Source organism: Rana temporaria, chromosome 1, assembly GCF_905171775.1.
Source record: "Rana temporaria chromosome 1, aRanTem1.1, whole genome shotgun sequence".
NCBI lineage: Eukaryota > Metazoa > Chordata > Amphibia > Anura > Ranidae > Rana > Rana temporaria.
In genome coordinates, this window is record NC_053489.1 from 140,384,330 (window position 1) to 140,402,642 (window position 18,313).

The 18,313-nt window shown below is 45.8% G+C and overlaps 1 protein-coding gene across 1 annotated transcript in view; it reads left to right on the plus strand.

Annotated features, from left to right (window-relative positions):
* Positions 1-18,313, plus strand: part of DCP2 (decapping mRNA 2) — a 60,109-nt gene that overhangs the window by 23,921 nt on the left and 17,875 nt on the right. The window contains exons 4-7 of the mRNA XM_040343557.1: positions 1,160-1,258; positions 2,286-2,438; positions 4,476-4,588; positions 4,680-4,787. Coding sequence (XP_040199491.1) covers positions 1,160-1,258; positions 2,286-2,438; positions 4,476-4,588; positions 4,680-4,787 — 473 coding nt within the window. The remainder of the gene's footprint in view (positions 1-1,159; positions 1,259-2,285; positions 2,439-4,475; positions 4,589-4,679; positions 4,788-18,313) is intronic.

Below are 18,313 nucleotides of genomic sequence, written 5' to 3' on the forward strand. Positions count from 1 at the left end.
CCATTTATCATTTTCCTCCCACTTCACAAATATGTGGCACTTTGTTGGTCCATCACATAATATCCCAATAAAATACGTTTACGTTTTTGGTTGCAACATGAAAAAATGTGGAAGATTTCAAGGGGTATGAAAACTTTTTCAAGACACTGTAAATGGTTTTTAGCATTTAAAAAAATGTACAGAATTAAAGGGGTTGTAAAGGATTTTTTTTTTTTTATAATAAGCATCCTTTACCTGCAGACATTCCTCTTTTCACTTCCTCATTGTTCGTTTTTGCTCAGAAGTTGCTCCATTTCTTCTCTGTTCTGTTCACTTCCTGCTTGTCTGATTGTTACTCACCACCGTGAAGGGAGGCTTTACTGCGGTGGTCAGTGATGTGCTCGCCCCCTCCTGGGAACTACATCTGTGCGGCAGGACGCTCTCTACGTGTTAGAGACTTCAAGGAGGTGTAAATTACTGGGCGTGCCTCAATTCATACGGTGAAATGTAGTTCTTACATGAATGAGCGCTGCAAACCAGGAAGTGAATGAGAGAACAGAAACTAGAACGCCGGAGGTGATATAGATGAAGGAATTTAATAGGTATTTACTTGTTTTTTTAACAGAATCATTACACTATTCTGTCTACCTTGCAGACATTCATTTTAGGCAAAACATTTTTTTCCTTTACAACTCCTTTTAAGGGGGGAAAAAAATCCTAGGAATTTTATAACGTGCAATCTTTATATCTACATTAACTCTAGGTGCTTTAAAATGATCTCTGGTCAAAGTGGAAACAGCATTTTTTGCTTCCTTTTTTAAACGCATAGAAAAAAATATATGCTTGGAAAGAAAAAACTGCCAAAAGCCTCAATCTTAATATATAGTATAATTTCAGTATTAAAAGTAAATAAATGAGCTGAAGTCTTAAAAGAAACACTTGTCCATGCAATGCAGAGTGACCTTGTCCCTGCAAAGACCTCCTTCCCCCTACCTCCCGATTACAAATCTTGCCTAAGGCAGGTCAAATGCGTTTGACAATGACATATTTCCAGGATGTAACAAAGCAATATTCTTTGTTTCTAAATGAATGGTGAACACAAACTAAGAACTGGTTTTATCTTTGTATCTTTTTTATTTTTATTTTTATTTTATATTAACAAGCATTTATGGTTTTGTAGGTTCTGCTTGTCCAGGGTTATTTAGCAAAGTCTGGCTGGGGCTTTCCTAAAGGGAAAGTGAATAAAGAGGAGGCTCCACATGACTGTGCTGCAAGAGAGGTATGTTTCTATCATCCATAAAAGTTTGCATGAGCTCACCTGAAACATTAGAATCCACACTTACAGTGTAAAGCATTATTCTAAGAAAAAAAAGAAAAGAATTCCATAAACTCAGTTGGATACTGAAATTATCCACTTATAAAAAATTATTTGTGTACACTATTGCATGACCAAGTAATTGTCAGTCAAATTATCACGGCATCAAAAATGTTAAAATGCCCTGGTACTCAAGTTGTTAAATGGACTCTGTCACCAGAATACTCATTGCAAAAATATCTTCAAATATTATATGTGTATTTGTTGTTTGCCTGTAAAAGCCTCCCTTTATGTAGAGATGCAAAATGCCTAAAACTGCTGCTGGGCACAGCCATCTTGCATGATTTCAGCAGAACCAGCAGATTCAGAACTGTTTCTCATGTGGTACACTATAGCATTACCCTTTTGTTCCTTCTCCAGCAGCTACATACAAGGGTTATGTAAGGAGGTGGGGGAGGCAGCACAGACAATAATTGGGTACTCACAGGAGAAGGCTATGGTGTGCAAGGTGGGAGGGGGGGCTGTGCTAAGGAATTGACTCAATGTTGTAGCACATTCATGGGCACATTGCAAGTGAAAAAATTATGGAAAGGAGAAACGCACTGCAAGGAAGCTTTTAGAAAACTAGAATTTTCTGTCTTCGTCTGCATTTTCTTAAGTTGGTGACGGGTCTCTTTAAATGTTGGTGCAGACTGAAAGTAGTTTTTAGAAGCCTTGACCCATAGCACATCTGATAGTTATGCCTGAAAACAATAACCAATCTTTAGCTATTAAGCTGGCATCTGATCACACAAATTTCTTTTGATTTTTAGAACAGCTGTGTGTAATCTGAGGATTTCGGTTGTACCCTAAAAAATGTTGCAGAACAATGTATTCAGATTAAAAGACTTGTGTACTTGGTTGAGATTTTTATTCTTGTTGTACGATTGATGCAATAGAATGTGTTTTCCATCCGACAGAATGTTGGTTTATCAATGCTGATCTGTTTCAGGTGCTTGAAGAGACAAGCTTTGATATCAAAGATCGCATGTGCAATACTGATTATATTGAGCTGAAGATCAATGATCAGTTGGCTCGTTTGTATATCATTCCTGGAGTCCCAAAAGACACAAAATTTAACCCAAAAACAAGGAAAGAAATAAGAGTAAGTTGCTTGATACTTTATTAGAACAATTGGATTGACTTGCTGACCAGATTTACTAATTTACTAATTGACATATTTAATCTTTTTTCCATGTTTATTATCAAGTGCACAAACTCCATACAGGACTTAAGAAATAGGTACCGGAAAACATTATATGTTTGTAGGTTTAGAACAGCATTCTCAAACCTTTTTGGTACCAGGGACCAGTTTTGTGGCAGACAATTTTTTTCCAGGGACAGGGTGTGTGGTCTGGATATTCACGGAGTATGTCCTTGCCCCCCCCCATAACTCCACCATCCAGCTTTACAGTGTCCACCATCCCCCTTTAAGGCAGTCTCACCGTGTCCTCCATTCCCTTTCACAGCACAGCCCCCTTTTACATTACAAGTGCCCTTTACATAAATGTAATGAGGGCTGCACTGTAAAGGGGCATAGTGTTGTACTGGGGGCTGCACTGTAAAGGGACATGGTGATGTAATGGGCACTGTGATGTAACAGGAGCTGCACTGTTGAAGGGCACTGTAATGATTGCAGTGCCCCTTTACAGTGCAGTCCTCTTTATATCAGTGTCCCTTGCAATCACAGCCCCCCTGTTACAGTGCCCTTTGCAGTCATGCCCCCTTTTCCTCCCTCACTGCCCATCACAGTGCCCCATTTCAGTCTCTGCCTCCCCTGCACAGTCATACCTGTGGCAGGGTATAGGCAGTTTTCGGCCGTGTGTCCTCTTCTGGGTCCCCGTCCCCCGCTGCCGATGTCAACCTGTCAGCAGGGCAGAAGGAACTGGAGATTTGCATGGAAGATGGGAGCTGCCAAAACTTATGGGCGAATACCCGCTTGTAATATGAAATGCTCTGCTGTCCAGAGCAGATCTCCAGCTCCCCCCACTCCCTGCCTTGCTGATGGGATGACACTGGCGGTAGTAGACCTGGGAGAAGACACAGGGGCTCGGTGGCACAGCAGTAGGCGAGTGGCAACTGCGGTCTGTGGTAGTCCTGTCGGGACCATAGTTGCCAGTCGCTTCCTGCTGCGCAGGCCCAGCCATCAACAGGCTACAGACTGGTACTGGTCCGTAGCCTGGAGGTTGGGGAAACTTGGTTTAGGACTTGGGTCACACATTTTTGAAGTATGTGGTATTATTTATTTTATTTTATTTTTTTACACACTTTTTTGCTTTGTTTACATCTTTCTCCCCTGCAAGGAGAGAAAGATGCACTGTATGGCCCCTTTCACACGGTCAGACAGTTCAGGTACGCCTGTCAGCTTTGTCGGCGGACCTGAACGGCCGCTCCATGCAAGCCTATGGAGCGTCGGATGTCAGCGGTGACACGTCTGGTGACATCCGACTCGATCTGATCCGCTAAAATCAGACATCTGGCGATACTCTCCATCCGTCCATATCTGATCGGATGAGATCTGATGAAAACAGACATGCTGTCTGTATTCATCAGATCTCTCCATAGGAGACAGCGATGCTCGTCAAGCCCCTCCCCGCTCAGTGAGCAGAGAGGGACCTGTCGTCCGCCAGCTCAGCAGAGAGATCTCCTCGTAGCGACGGAGTCTGCCTCGTAGCGACGGAGTCTGCCTCGTAGCGACGGAGTCTGCCTCGTAGCGACGGAGTCTGCCTCGTAGCGACGGAGTCTGCCTCGTAGCGACGGAGTCTGCCTCGTAGCGACGGAGTCTGCCTCGTAGCGACGGAGTCTGCCTCGTTTGAATGCAGCCTATCTCTCTCCATTCACAGGAGAAAAAAACACAGGGGCAGACTGCACAGTGACTGATCGCTGTGATAGGCAATCGGAGGCCATCACCGGTATCATCGGATGACTGGGAATCGGTGGTCCCGATCGTTCGTGCGAGACCCGGGGCTCACGGTGAGAAGCCTAGTCTCTGCTGAGAGCTGCACTGTGATGTAACGGGGACTGCATTGTAAAGGGTGTACTGTGATATAAAGAGTCTAGGTCCTGAGTATGACATCCTTGCCAATCATCAGCAGAATTTGCTCTGTGAAGACTACCCTAAAATGTTGTTCTTTTCTTGTAGAACATTGAATGGTTTCCAATTGAAAAACTGCCTTGCCATAAGAATGACATGACTCCCAAATCAAAATTAGGATTAGCTCCTAACAAATTCTTTATGGTTATACCATTTATAAGGCAAGTATTGAACACCAGTTTGTTAGTTGTGCTTACTTTATTTACGTTATGTAGTCAATTTAGATTCATACTTACACCAATTCTTTTACAGACCATTAAGAGATTGGCTTCAACGAAGACTGGGTGACTCCTCTGACAGTGAGAATGGACTTGCTTCAGCTGGAAGCACACCATCCAAACCTAACGGGGAAAAATCAAAGTAAGTCATTACAGTTAAACAGGTGGAAAATATATTGGTATAAAAGATTAGAGGAAGAAGTCAGAATTACAATTTTGTATAGATGTTTAGGGGGGATGCATAATCAAACAGTACATAGGAGTGCAGAAAGAGCAGAAAATGATTTGTAGCATTGATAGGTTAGAGTTTTAAAGCAGCGATCCGCACACGCCACAAAAGATTAAAAGTCAGCAGCTACAAATACTGCAGCTGCTGACTTTTAATATATAGACACTTACCTGTTCAGGGAGCCCACAATGTCGGCACTGCAGCTGATCTTCGGATCGGCTGTCGGGTGCAGCCGCCACCATTGCAGGTTAGGGAAGCCATCGGTGAAGCCTTTCCGACTTCACAGCTGGTTCCCTACTGCACATGCGCGAAGATCGCTGCGATTTTGAATTGGTCCGATGGTGGAGGAGGGGAGCTGAACTTCCGAGAGACGGCGTTGCAGCCCCGTCTCCCGGAAGTGAAGACGGGGCTGCTTTTGTACGGGACCATGTCTTCTGCAAAGTTTAACTGAGGTCTCATCGTGGATGGTGGACATGATGTAAATATCTTTCCTATCCCTTCACTTCATGGCCAACACTCGTTTCTCAGGCTTGTCAATTCCCCCCCCCCCCTTTTTTGTAGCCATGTGGTGACTAGACTCTGTGGGAAGCCTTTTCTGTTTTCTTTATCGTACATCACAGGACACAGAGCAGCATAGCCATTACATATGGGTTATATAGTGTACCTTCAGGTGATGGACACTGGCACTCTCCGACAGGAAGTTCCCTCCCTATATAACCCCCACCCATAGTGGGAGTACCTCAGTTTTTTTCGCCAGTGTCTTAGGTGTTGTGCACGTTGATGGTTGTGCCTGCAGTTGTCCTTGGGACCAGGGCCAGCCGACCGGATCTGTCCAAGGTGCTTCATAGCCAAAGTGGACGGTACCCGGGCCCCAATTCGTGGATGGGGTTTTGCCTATAATGCCTCTCCTTGGAGGGCTGGACTCTGGGTCCCAGGACTGGGTTTTTTAACCTATGGATACCTGTTGCCAGTAGTGCTGTATAGGTCTAGGTGTGTGGTGTTCCTGATTTGGACCCTGGTCCCTGAAGGTCTATGACCATACCCACGGTGAAGGGGAAAGATTGGGCCTCTTGCATGAGCAATACCCTGCGGCGTAGAAAAAGGTAAGCAGGGGGGGGGCTACTGAACTTGGTTTGTCAGTGGGCTCCCAACAGGGGACTCCGGGTTAAGCCTTTTTTATGCCTCTGTGCATGGGCAGAAAGAAACCACAAAGTCTATCTGACTGGATGGCTCAGACACCCAGGTATAGTGTTCCCCTGGCTGGTCTAGTGGACTGCTGCTGCTGCTGCTGCTGCTACTAGGTGGGTGTTTGTTCCATAAATTGAACATGCCACGGTGGAAGTATTCCTGACTTCCGGGTACCTGTAGTGTCGTCCAGCAACTCCTGGGCTCCTCTCCCCGCATGGCTTCCTGCTTCTTCTGAGCGGGGACGCGCGCGCGCACTGTAATAGACGGCGGGGCGTGCCGACGCTGCGTGGAGGGGGCGGGGGACGCCCGGGTAGTCCCCTCCTCTCTGCACGTCAGAGGGGAAATCTCCTATTTAGCCTGTCAGTCTGCTGTAGGCTGTGGAGGGACACGGAGCAGCGGTGCTGGCTGAGCACAGGATAGGTTTGCCTATGTTATGCTGACACAGTGACACCTAGTGGCCGTTTTTTTGTACACACCAATTTTCTCTAGAAAGCCGGTGTACTGAGCAGCAGTCAGAGTACTTATCACTATTGTGTGCTCTTCTAGCCCAGCATTAGGGGAAGCAATACTAAACTTACAAAAGTGTTAAGCCCTTGGGGCACAGTATTGTTTATCCCTTGTTAGGTTATGGGAAGTTTAGGTTCTGTCTAACATTACCCTTGCCTATATTTTTTTTGCTTCTCATTTATTTGAATGCATTTTTTTCTCCAGCTATTACAGTCTGTTGTATATTAGCGGAGTATCTCAGATTTGTTTATTATGGCTCCTAAGGGTGCAGGGAACGCTAAGAATGCTAAAGGTATTAAAAAGCCAAAGGGTTCCCCATCGGGCTCTGAGGATATCCCCCAAAATCCAACTGCCCCTACCTCTCCAGAGGATCCGGAGGTTGCTGCCCTGGGTGAGCCATCAGGGTTGCTAGGTGCTGCGGCTGGCCCTACTCAACCAACTCCTTCCTATGTAACGGAAGAGATGTTAGCCTCCACCTTGGGTGGATTTGAAAAGAGGATGGCCGCTTTTATTACGGCCTCTTTATCGGGGAAGAAGCGGGCTGGGTCCCCGTCTCCCAGGTTGGTATCTCCTGATGAAGATATCCTTTCCCCTGAGGAATTGGAAGATCCAGGAGACCAGACCGAGGATCACCTGGACCATTTAGGTTCTGAGGATTCTACAATAGAAGAACCTTTTTCAGCTTCTCACGCAGAAAAACTGTGGGTTCAGTCCCTAACGTATATGGTGCGGTCAGCTTTCAAAATGCCTTTGCCTCAGCCTCTAGCTTCCGCTGTATCCTCGTTGGGCTCCCTGAAGGCGCCCCAAGCCAACTTAGTGTTCCCGGTTCATCCTTTGTTAAAAGGACCTGATTTTTCAGGACTGGGCTAAGCCAGACAGGATTTTTCTGCCTCCTAAAAAGTTTGCAGTTTTATACTCTTTAGAGGAGGAGTTTTCTAAAAAATGGGATGTCCCTACTGTGGACGCGGCCATCTCATGTGTCAATAAAGCTCTAACTTGTCCTGTGGACAATATTCACATGTTCAAGGACCCTGTGGATAAGAGACTTGAGACCTTATTAAAGGCCTCCTTTGCCACAGCGGGGGCAGTAGTCCAGCCGGCTGTAGCCGCCATTGGCGTCTGCCAAGCTTTAAAAGACCAGGCAAGGCAGGCCCTGAAGGACCTCCCAGCTCAACAGGCTCAGGAGCTGGCCGACCTACCTAGAGCCTTATGTTTCGCGGTAGACGCTATCAAGGATTCAATCCAACAAGCTTCCCGCCTATCCCTGTTTCTGGTTCACATGAGAAGGTTACTATGGCTAAAAAACTGGTCTGCAGAAACCCCCTGCAAGAAGCTCCTTACAGGATTCTCCTTTCAGGGAGAGAGATTGTTTGTTTGGAGAGGATCTTGACAAATATATTCAAAAGATCTCTAGTGGTAAGAGCACCCTCTTGCCGGTTAAGAAAAGATTCCGGGGTCCCTCTTTTAAACGCCCAACCTCTCCAGTCCCAGGGCCCTCATCCTCTAGGCAGTATCGACAGCCCCCTGGACGTGCAGCTGCAAACAGGCCACAGGGGCAAGCTGCAGGGAACAAGAGACCATGGAATCGCAAGCCGGTTAAGGCTGCCCCTAAGTCAGCCTTGTGAAGGGGCGCCCCCACTCTCTCGGGTGGGGGGAAGGCTCCGGTTCTTCTCGGAGTTGTGGGGGGCCAGTGGGTTCTGTCCTCAGTGGCTCAGGGATACAGGCTGGAGTTTCGGGAATTCCCCCCTCCTCACTTTCAGGCGTCAAGACTTCCAGGCGATCCTCAAAAGAAAGCATCGCTTCTGTCCACCCTAGACCGACTCCTATCTCAAGGAGTGATTATGGAGGTACCAGCAGGGGAACAGGGACAAGGGTTTTACTCAAACCTCTTCATTGTCCCGAAGCCAAACGGCGACGTCAGGCCTATACTGGACCTAAAGTTATTAAACCGCTTTTTAAGAGTCCGTTCCTTTCGAATGGAATCCATTCGCTCGGTGGTGGCCGCCCTTCAAGGAAAGGAGTTCTTGGCCTCCATCGATATCAAGGATGCGTACCTACACGTTCCGATTTTCCCCGGGCACTACAGGTTCCTGCGTTTCGCCCTAAACCATCGGCATTATCAATTCGTGGCTCTTCCGTTCGGGCTAGCCACGGCTCCTCGGGTTTTTACGAAGATCCTGGCCCCTGTATTAGCCATCCTAAGGGAACAAGGCATTCTGGTCATGGCTTACTTAGACGACCTTTTGGTAGTCGACCACTCAGCGGCCGGCTTGAATCGGGCAGTATTGCTGGTAGTAAACTGCCTAGAGTCCCTGGGTTGGATTCTAAACCGGGACAAATCAGCCTTGCAGCCCACAAGGAGGTTGGAATATCTAGGTTTGATTTTAGATACAAGACAACAAAGGATCTTCCTGCCCCAGTCCAAGGTAGATTCGATAAAGGAATTGATCCAAGTAATTCTAAGCAGCACAAGGCCGTCTATACGCCTCTGCATGCGCCTGTTGGGAAAGCTAGTGGCCACCTTCGAAGCGGTGCCCTATGCCCAGATCCATTCTCGGAGGTTACAGAGAGCAATTCTCACAGCCTGGGACAAAAGGCTCCAGGCCTTGGATCTTCCCATTTCTCTTCCCTATGCGGTAAGACAGAGTCTTGTGCTGGTGGTTGGTCCCAAAAAATCTTCTGAAAGGAAGATCGTTCAGCCCCCCCTCATGGAGGATAGTAACCACGGATGCCAGCCTATCGGGCTGGGGTGCAGTCCTAGACAGATTAACCCAACAGGGGAAATGGTCAAGGGCAGAATCAGCCCTATCCATAAATGTCTTGGAGATCCGAGCGGCTCGGTTGGCTCTTTTGGGCTGGACGGAGGCTTTGCAGGGCTCCCCAGTAAGGGTACAATCCGACAATGCCACTGCCGTGGCTTATATAAACCACCAGGGCGGCACCAGGAGTCGGGCAGCCCAGAGAGAGGTAGATCGGATCTTTTCTTGGGCAGAGTCCCATGTCCCCTGCATCTCAGTGATTTTTATCCCCGGGGTGGACAATTGTCAGGCGGATTTTCTCAGCCACCAACAGATGTCCCCAGGGGAATGGTCCCTCCATCCCGAGGTGTTCCAGGACATCTGCCGGAGATAGGGGTCCCCGGAGGTAGACGTTATGGCGTCCAGATTCAATGCAAAGGTAGCAAAGTTTGTCTCTCGAACGAGAGATCCATTGGCTTGCGGGACGGATGCCTTGGTGTGCCCTTGGCATCAGTTTGCGCTGATTTATGCCTTCCCTCCACTAAGGATGCTACCCCGTCTCCTTCACAGAATCCAAATGGAGCGCAAGCCAACAATTCTAGTGGCCCCGGTGTGGCCCCCGAGGCCTTGGTACTCCTTGTTAAAGAGGATGGCGGTAGAGGAGCCCTGGGTCCTCCCTCTACGTCCGGACCTCCTCTCACAAGGGCCGTTCTTCCATCCTGCCTTACAGGCCCTAAGTTTAACCGCCTGGCGGCTGAATCCCTGATCCTCAGAGACAGAGGCCTTTCGGGTCAGGTCATTTCCACTCTTATAAACGCAAGAAAACCAGTTTCTAGCAGGGCTGTGGAGTCGGAGTCGGGGGAAATTTTGGGTACCTGGAGTCGGAGTCGGCAAACAATGCACCGACTCCGACTCCTACTCCTACTAAATTTAGATTGGAATAAAAAAAAAAAAAGCAAGTTTAAATGTCCCAATTCACAAAAAGTTATAATTAATGACTTCTCTACTGTAAGAATAAAGACCAATGCATGCAGTGCCTCACGTAACCGCAAAACGAACACGTTAAGTGACCGCTTAACTATACCACTATATGGCACGCAACGCACAATTAGGAGCTGCAATACTTATACTTTCCATAGTGTTGTGTTCTGCTTTTACAGGGAACGCAGCGTCCATGTGTAACCTAGCCTCTCACTGATAAGGGATTAAATAAATATGTTTTTTTGCAGGACTAGAGAGTGAGACACTTGTATAAGTGAAGGGAATGGAGGGCCAATAGTTCAAGACTGAAGCTGTAAACCATTGGAAAAACTGCTGTCATTTAGCTAAGGCTATAAAAACTTGTAAACTCCGATTGTTAGCTTAAACTTTAAACATGACTATGGGATTCTCCTAGGAAAATCATGTTTTAGAATAAATGCCCCTTCCTGGATCCTCCCACTGCCCTATGTTTTGTTTTTGTTCTAAAACAACCAAATAATGTGGTTTGTATTTTTGAACTGGTAAACATCCTGTTCCTGATGTTTATGCCTGCTGCTACTATCCAGCCACTTGATTGATTAAAGCGGGAGTTCACCCATAAAACAATTTTTCCCCTTAGATGGATGCTTGTTTTGTCTAGGGGAATCGGCTAGTTGTTTTAAAATATGAGCCGTACTTACCGTTTTCGAGATGCATCTTCTCCGTCGCTTCCGGGTATGGGTCTTCGGGAGCGGGCGTTCCTTCTTGATTGACAGTCTTCCGAGAGGCTTCCGACGGTCGCATCCATTGCGTCACTAGTAGCCGAAAGAAGCCGAACGTCGGTGCGGCTCTATACTGCGCCTGCGCACCAACGTTCGGCTTCTTTCGGAAAATCGTGACTCGATGGATGCGACCGTCGGAAGCCTCTCGGAAGCGGCGGAGAAGATGCATCTCGTAAACGGTAAGTACAGCTCATATTTTAAAACAACTAGCCGATTCCCCTAGACAAAACGAGCATCCATCTAAGGGTAAAAAGTGTTATGTACGGGTGAACCCCCGCTTTAAAAAAAAAAAAAATAATAAAACTTTGTTTTCATTGTGTTTGTCTTTTGCTTAAACTGTGCAATACAGTAGACTGTTGGCTTCCCAGCCAGTAGTCCTGTGGTAGGTTGCGTTTCTTTCCCTCAAGGAATGTATAAAATACATTCGCATATTAATACAGAGGAGTCGGAGTCGGAAGTACATAAAACTGAGGAGTCGGAACATTTATCTACCGACTCCACAGCCCTGGTTTCTAGGTTAATATACTATAGGGTGTGGAAGGCCTATATTGCCTGGTGTTAGGCCAAGAAATTGCATCCCCGCAAATATGCCATTGGGAGAATCCTAAAGTTTTTACAACTGGGAGTGGAAAAAGGTTTGGCGGTTAGCACAATCAAAGGGCAGGTGTCTGCCTTGTCGGTTTTTTTCCAAAGACCTTTGGCTACCCATTCATTGATGAAGTCTTTTTTTTACAGGGTGTTATTTGAGTTAATCCCCCGATTAAAGCTCCCCTGTATCCTTGGGATCTAAATTTGGTTCTGTCTGCCTTGCAAAGGCAGCCCTTTGAGCCCTTGTCTGAGATTCCTTTGGTCTTATTGACTAGGAAACTAGTGTTTCTGGTGGCCATGGCATCCGCCAGAAGAGTGTCGGAATTGGCAGCCTTGTCATGTAAGGCACCTTATTTGTTACTGCATAAGGACAGGGTCGTTCTGCGACCGATTCCCTCTTTTCTGCCCAAGGTGGTGTCCAACTTTCACCTTAATCAAGATTTGATTCTTCCATCATTTTTTCCAAAACCCTCTTCTAAGGAAGAGAGATTACTACATTCCTTGGATGTAGTTAGAGCTGTTAAGATTTACTTGAAAGCTACAGCTCAGATTCGTAAGACTGACATCCTGTTCATTCTGCCAGAAGGGCCCAAGAGGGGCCAGGCAGCATCTAAAGCCACTATTTCCAAGTGGATTAGGCAGATAATTATACAAGCCTATGGCCTGAAGGGAAAAAGTCTACCCTTGTCAGTTAAAGCTCATTCCACTAGAGCTGTGAGTGCCTCTTGGGCAGCGTATCACCAGGTCTCTATGGCTCAGGTCTGCAGGGCAGCGACCTGGTCGTCTGTCCACACATTTGCAACATTTTCGCTGATTCAGCTTTTGGGCAGGCGGTCCTCCAGGCCGCTATTTAAACTCCTCTTGTCCGGTGGCACCTTCTGTTTGGTTTCTTTACCTGGTTGTTTCCCTCCCCTCATGGAGCATTGCTTGAGGACATCCCATATGTAATGGCTATGCTGCTCTGTGTCCCGTGATGTACGATAAAGAAAAAGGGATTTTTAATAACAGCTTACCTGTAAAATCCTTTTCTTGTAGTACATCACGGGACACAGAGCTCCCACCCCTCTTATGGGGAATTTTGGGATGCATATTGCTTGCTACAAAACTGAGGTACTCCCACTATGGGTGGGGGTTATATAGGGAGGGAACTTCCTGTCGGAGAGTGCCAGTGTCCATCACCTGAAGGTACACTATATAACCCATATGTAATGGCTATGCTGCTCTGTGTCCCGTGATGTACTACAAGAAAAGGATTTTACAGGTAAGCTGCTATTAAAAATCCCTTTTTTTTTCTTGCTGTACCACAGTCCAAACTGTTCTTCAGGTAAAGGTGGCGAAAAAGGGGCAAACTGGTATAGTAATTGTCCATGTAAATGTGATGCCCCTTTTGGAGGAGTGGGAATGCCAACTCCCAGACAATTTTTCCGCTTATTCCCAGTGCAAGGGCCTGTTTTACACTCGGGGCTGGAGCTGGGAGTCTTTGCCTTCGTACACACGAAAAAGGCATTCACATATCCGGAGGAGCTTTCACAGAGCTTGTTGCGCTTCAATCCGTACCTTGTCCTCTTACTGGGGATATACTGCTTGATTCCCAGCCGGCGAGAGATGTTCTGGTCAGGGATGTAAAGCTCCACAAACCTCTTATTAAAAAATTTGCCGCAAAATCACTTTTGGTGGAGAGCGCGGGGGGCCCCCCCTCTCCGCAGAGGGCCGCAGAGACCTCTTTTATCTTAAAGCGGACACTGGAGTTATGGTAGCTAGCTGCTACCATAACAACGGTATTCCTTTTCAAAGCAGCGTCGTAAAACGATGACGGGCAGTCCGGATGTGGTTAATTAAAATTTTCCCTGATGAGTTACTTAAAAGCATTGTGGACCAAACAAATATTTTTGCCCGTCAGTACATAGAAAACAACCCCAGTCGGTAGCGCCGGAGGCGATCGGGTCTGTTTCCTTGTTGGGTATGGAGACGAGTGAGGGGGAAGATGGCCCCCACCCATCTCCATATCACTGCAGGGCAGAAGCGACGTCAAAACATCACTTCTGCCCAATGCTCTTAAAGGGATATTTTTATTTAAAAAAATTGACATTCAATTTATTTTTTTATTGCATTTTAGTGTAAATATGAGATCTGAGGTCTTTTTGACCCCAGATCCCATATTTAAGAGGTCCTGTCATGCTTTTTTCTATTACAAGGGTTCTCTTTAGAGTTACCAAAACCCATGTAGTGCAAGGGCCTGTCTGATTGCATACAAATTGACTCTTAACTATTTGCCGACCAGCCGCCGTCCTACGCATTTTTATAGCACTGATCGCTATAAAAATGACAATGGTCCCAAAAATGTGTCAAAAGTGTCCGCCATAATGTCGCAGTACCGAAAAAAAATCGCTGATCGCCGCCATTACTAGTAATTTTTTTTAAATAAAAATGCCATAAAAATACCCCCTATTTTGTAAACGCTATAACTTTTGCGCAAACCAATCAATAACCGCTTATTGCGATTTTTTTATTTTTTTATTATGAAAAATATGTATCGTCCTAAACTGAGGAAGAAAAATATTTTTTTATATATTTTTGGGGGATATTTTATTATAGCAAAAATGCCACCAAAAGAAAGCTCTATTTGTAGGAAAAAAAGGACGCCAATTTTGTTTGGGAGCCACGTCGCACGACCGTGCAATTATCAGTTAAAGCGACGCAGTCCCGAATCGCAAAAAGTGCTCTGGTCTTTGGGCAGCAATATGGTCCGGGGGTTAAGTGGTTAAGGTTTGACTTCATATTATATGGTTTTGGTAAATCTGAAGATAAAAATCTGCAGAAAATCTAATAGTGTGTATGGGGTCTGATAGGAATAAAAGTGAGACAATTTTTTTTTTTAAAGAACAGTGTAAAATATTAAAATATAGGGCGAAATAAGTAAATACATTTTTTATTTTTTTTAAACGCGCCCTGTCCTGCCGAGCTTGCGTGCAGAAGCAAACGCATACGTAAGCAGCACCTGCAATGAAATCGACGTTCAAACCACACATGTGAGGTATCATGCGATCGATCTTTGGAGCGAGAGCAAGAATTCTAGCCCTAGATCTCCTCTGTAACTCAAAACATGCAAACTGTCGCCTATGGAGATTTCTAAGGGTAAAAATTTGTCGCCATTCCACAAGCAGACGCAACTTTGAAACGTGACATGTTGGGTATCAATTTACTCGGCGTAACAATATCTTTCACAATATAAAAAAAATTGGGCTAACTTTACTGTTGTCTTGTCTTATTTTTTTTATTCAAAAAGTGATTGTTTTCCAAAAAAAAGTGCGCTTGTAAGACCGCTGTGCAAATACGGTGTGACAAAAAGTATTGCAATGACTACTGTGTTATTCTCTAGGGTGTTAGAAAAAAATATATATAGTGTTTGGGGGGTTCGAAGTAATTTTCTAGCAAAAAAAAAAAAAAAAAAACAGTTTTTAACTTGTAAGCACAAAATCTCAGAAAGAGGCTTGGTCCTTAAGGCTGCATTCACACCTGAGCGTCGGTCGTTCGGTCCGGCGTTTTGTCGCGCGTATTCATGCTTATTTGCGCGTTTGCATACATCATCGTCCGACGTTTTTGTACTTCAACGTTTTTTATTTTAGCCAATAGGAAAAATTATCATCTTTTCATCACTTGTTGCTATGTTGGTAGATTTTTTTAATCTTCTGCCTGGGTGAAATGTTCTATTGATTAAAGCGACGAAACGGCCGTAGCAAACGCTCGTTGTCGCTTGAATCGAGCGTTTCCGTTACTTTCTATGGGAAATGGAAACGCTCAAAAACGACCAAACCGCCCGATACGCACGACAAAAAAGGGTCCGGAACTTGTTTGAGCTTCAGGCGTTCGGCGTCAGGCGTATTGGCGTGCAGATGTGAACCATCTCCATAGGGAATAATGTATTTTTTCCCCTCTAGCGTATTTGAGCGTCGTGCTTCAGGCGACAAAACGCTCAGGTGTAAATGCAGCCTAAGTGATTAAAAAAAATGGATTTCGGAGAAACCTTTGGTGTTGGCCTGCACACCTGGCTGTGCTGTGAAAGGGGGGATTGTGGCTGACCCTGTGCTAAAAGGCAGCCACAATGGGTTTGCCAAAGCATCTGGAAGATGGGTTTGGGCCCTACTTCTTTGGCGTGTAATTCCAGCGCTTGTACTGGGCCTCTCCTCCTGGGGTCTAGCGCTGTTGGCATTTGCCTTTTGGCCTTAGTGGCTGTATGAAAAAAAGATCTTTTATCCTGAAAGGAAGAAAAAAACACTGCGCTAACAAATAGGACACAGGTGAGTGTATATAAAGCTGCTATTACTAATACTTATGATACCAAAGTAAATAAACAATAAAAAACAAAGTGCAGCGCTCAGTGAACAATGACAGCCAATATTCAGTTGAACAATATTGGTATGAATAACCGTTACATATGTGAAAAATAATAAAAATAAGAATAAGTGGCTGTATGACAGTTGACACTGATGGGCTGTACGACAGGGACTAATGGGCTGTACGTCAGACAGAAATTGGCTGCACATCAGGCACTGTTGGTCTCACGGGACAGGTACTCAGATGTGGTGACAGGTACTCTTTATTCGAGGGGGCAATCTGGGCACAGTGGTAATAGAACATAGTAACAGCAACTCACTGTTGCGCTTTCTCCTCCTCACACTGAATAGGTGTGTGAGGAGGGGAACCCGGTAACAGCCGTTACTCCTGGTATGTTTACACTTGTGACTGCCTGTGATTAGACAAAGCCGGTCACGTTGTAAAGAGCCAAATTTATTGTCTCTTTACCCTGATCGGGGATGGGCTGTGCCTGAGGGACATGCCTCGGCCCCCGATAGCCGCTCTGTGCGCACAAGCGGCGTGAACAAGCAGCTTAAAAGTGACCGGCTGTGATTGGACACAGCTGGTCACATAGTAAAGAGCCAATTCCATCCCCGATTGCTGTGCTGGGGGCCCACAGCAGCGTCGAGAAGCGAAGCGGAGGCCGTCGTATGATGTCCACCCGGAGGGAGAGAGTGTTCCTGCCGGCGTCATATTACTATGGCCTGGTATGGAACTGGTTAAGCTCCAGTAAAACGTGGAGTTAGGTTTTAATTATTTTCATGACTAAGCCTATTTCTGAAATTTTTGCTAGAAAATTACTTAGAACCCCCAAACACGGTATTTGCAATTTTTTGGGGGGAAAAGACAATTTTTTCATAAAAAAAAAAAAAACACAGTAAAGTTAGCCCAGTTTTTTTGTATAATGTGAAAGATGATTTTACGCCGAGTAAATAGATACCAAACATGTTGCGCTTTAAAATTGCGCACAATCGTGGAATGCCCACAAACTACGGTACCTGAAAATCTCTATAGGTGACGCTTTAAAAAAAATAATGGTTACCAGGTTAGAGTTAAAGAGGAGGTCTAGTGCTAGAATTATTGCTCTTACTCTGACGATCGCGGCAATACGTGTGATTTGAACACCGTTTACATTTGCGGGCGCGACTTCCGTATGCTTTTTCTTTGCTGCGCGAGCTCTCCCTGTCAGCAGGAACCGAGGAATGCTGTTTTTCTAAAGAATAAAAATAAAAATAAAAATTGGCTTCAGATATAATTTAATTGAAGACTATATATTTACAAAAATACAGATTGTGCAACTCTGTTGTTTTCTGAACAATATTTTAGGAGTTTAACTACTTCCCGCCAAGCCTAAAGCAGAATGACGGCCAGGCGGTGGTTCGGTTATCCTGACTGGGTGTCATATGACGTCCAGCAGAATAACAGCCGCCACGCGCTTGTGTGGTGTGCATTGTGGCGATCGGTGGTGCGGCGTGTCAGTCTGGCACAACGCTACACCGGTCTCGGAAAGAGCCTCTGACTGAGGCTCTTCACCACGTGATCAGCCGTGTCCAATCACGGCTGATCACGATGTTAACAGGAAGAATCGTTATCGGCTTTTCCTCACTCGCGTCTGACAAATGCGAGTAGAGAGCCGATCAGCTGCTCTCCTGACAGGGGGCTCTGTGCTGATTGTTAATCAGCGCAGCCCCCCCTCGGATGCCCACCCAGGACCACCAGGATGCTGCTAGGACCCCCAGGGATGGCTACCCACACTGGACCACCAGGTATGCCACCCTGGACCACCAATCGGTGCCCAGGCAGCTGCCAATCAGTGTCCATCCACAATGCCTGCCAGTGCCCACAGTGATGCCCAGCAGTGCCACCCATAAGTACCCATCAGTGCAGCCTATCAGTGCCTCCTGTCAGTGCCGCCTTATCAGTGAAGGAGAAAACGTATTTACAAAATTTCATAACAGAAACAAAAAACTTTATTTTTTTATTTGTTTAGCAAAAAATAAAAACGACAGAGGTGATCAAATGCCACCAAAAGAAAGCTCTATTTGTGGGAACAAAATTATAAAAATTCTGTTTTGGGTACATTTTAGCACGAATACCCAATTGTCATTTAAACAGCAACAGTGCTGAAAGCTGAAAATTGGTTTGGGCAGGAAGAGGGTGTAAGTGCCTGGTATTGAAGTGGTTAAATAAATAACTAGATAAACACCAGCTTACCCTGTCCAGCAGATGGCATTGGCATGCATTCAAGCATAAACTTTCACACGGGTGGCTGTCCTGCCGCTGTTAAAAGCGTGTCTTGTTGTTATGAATTTTTAAGACT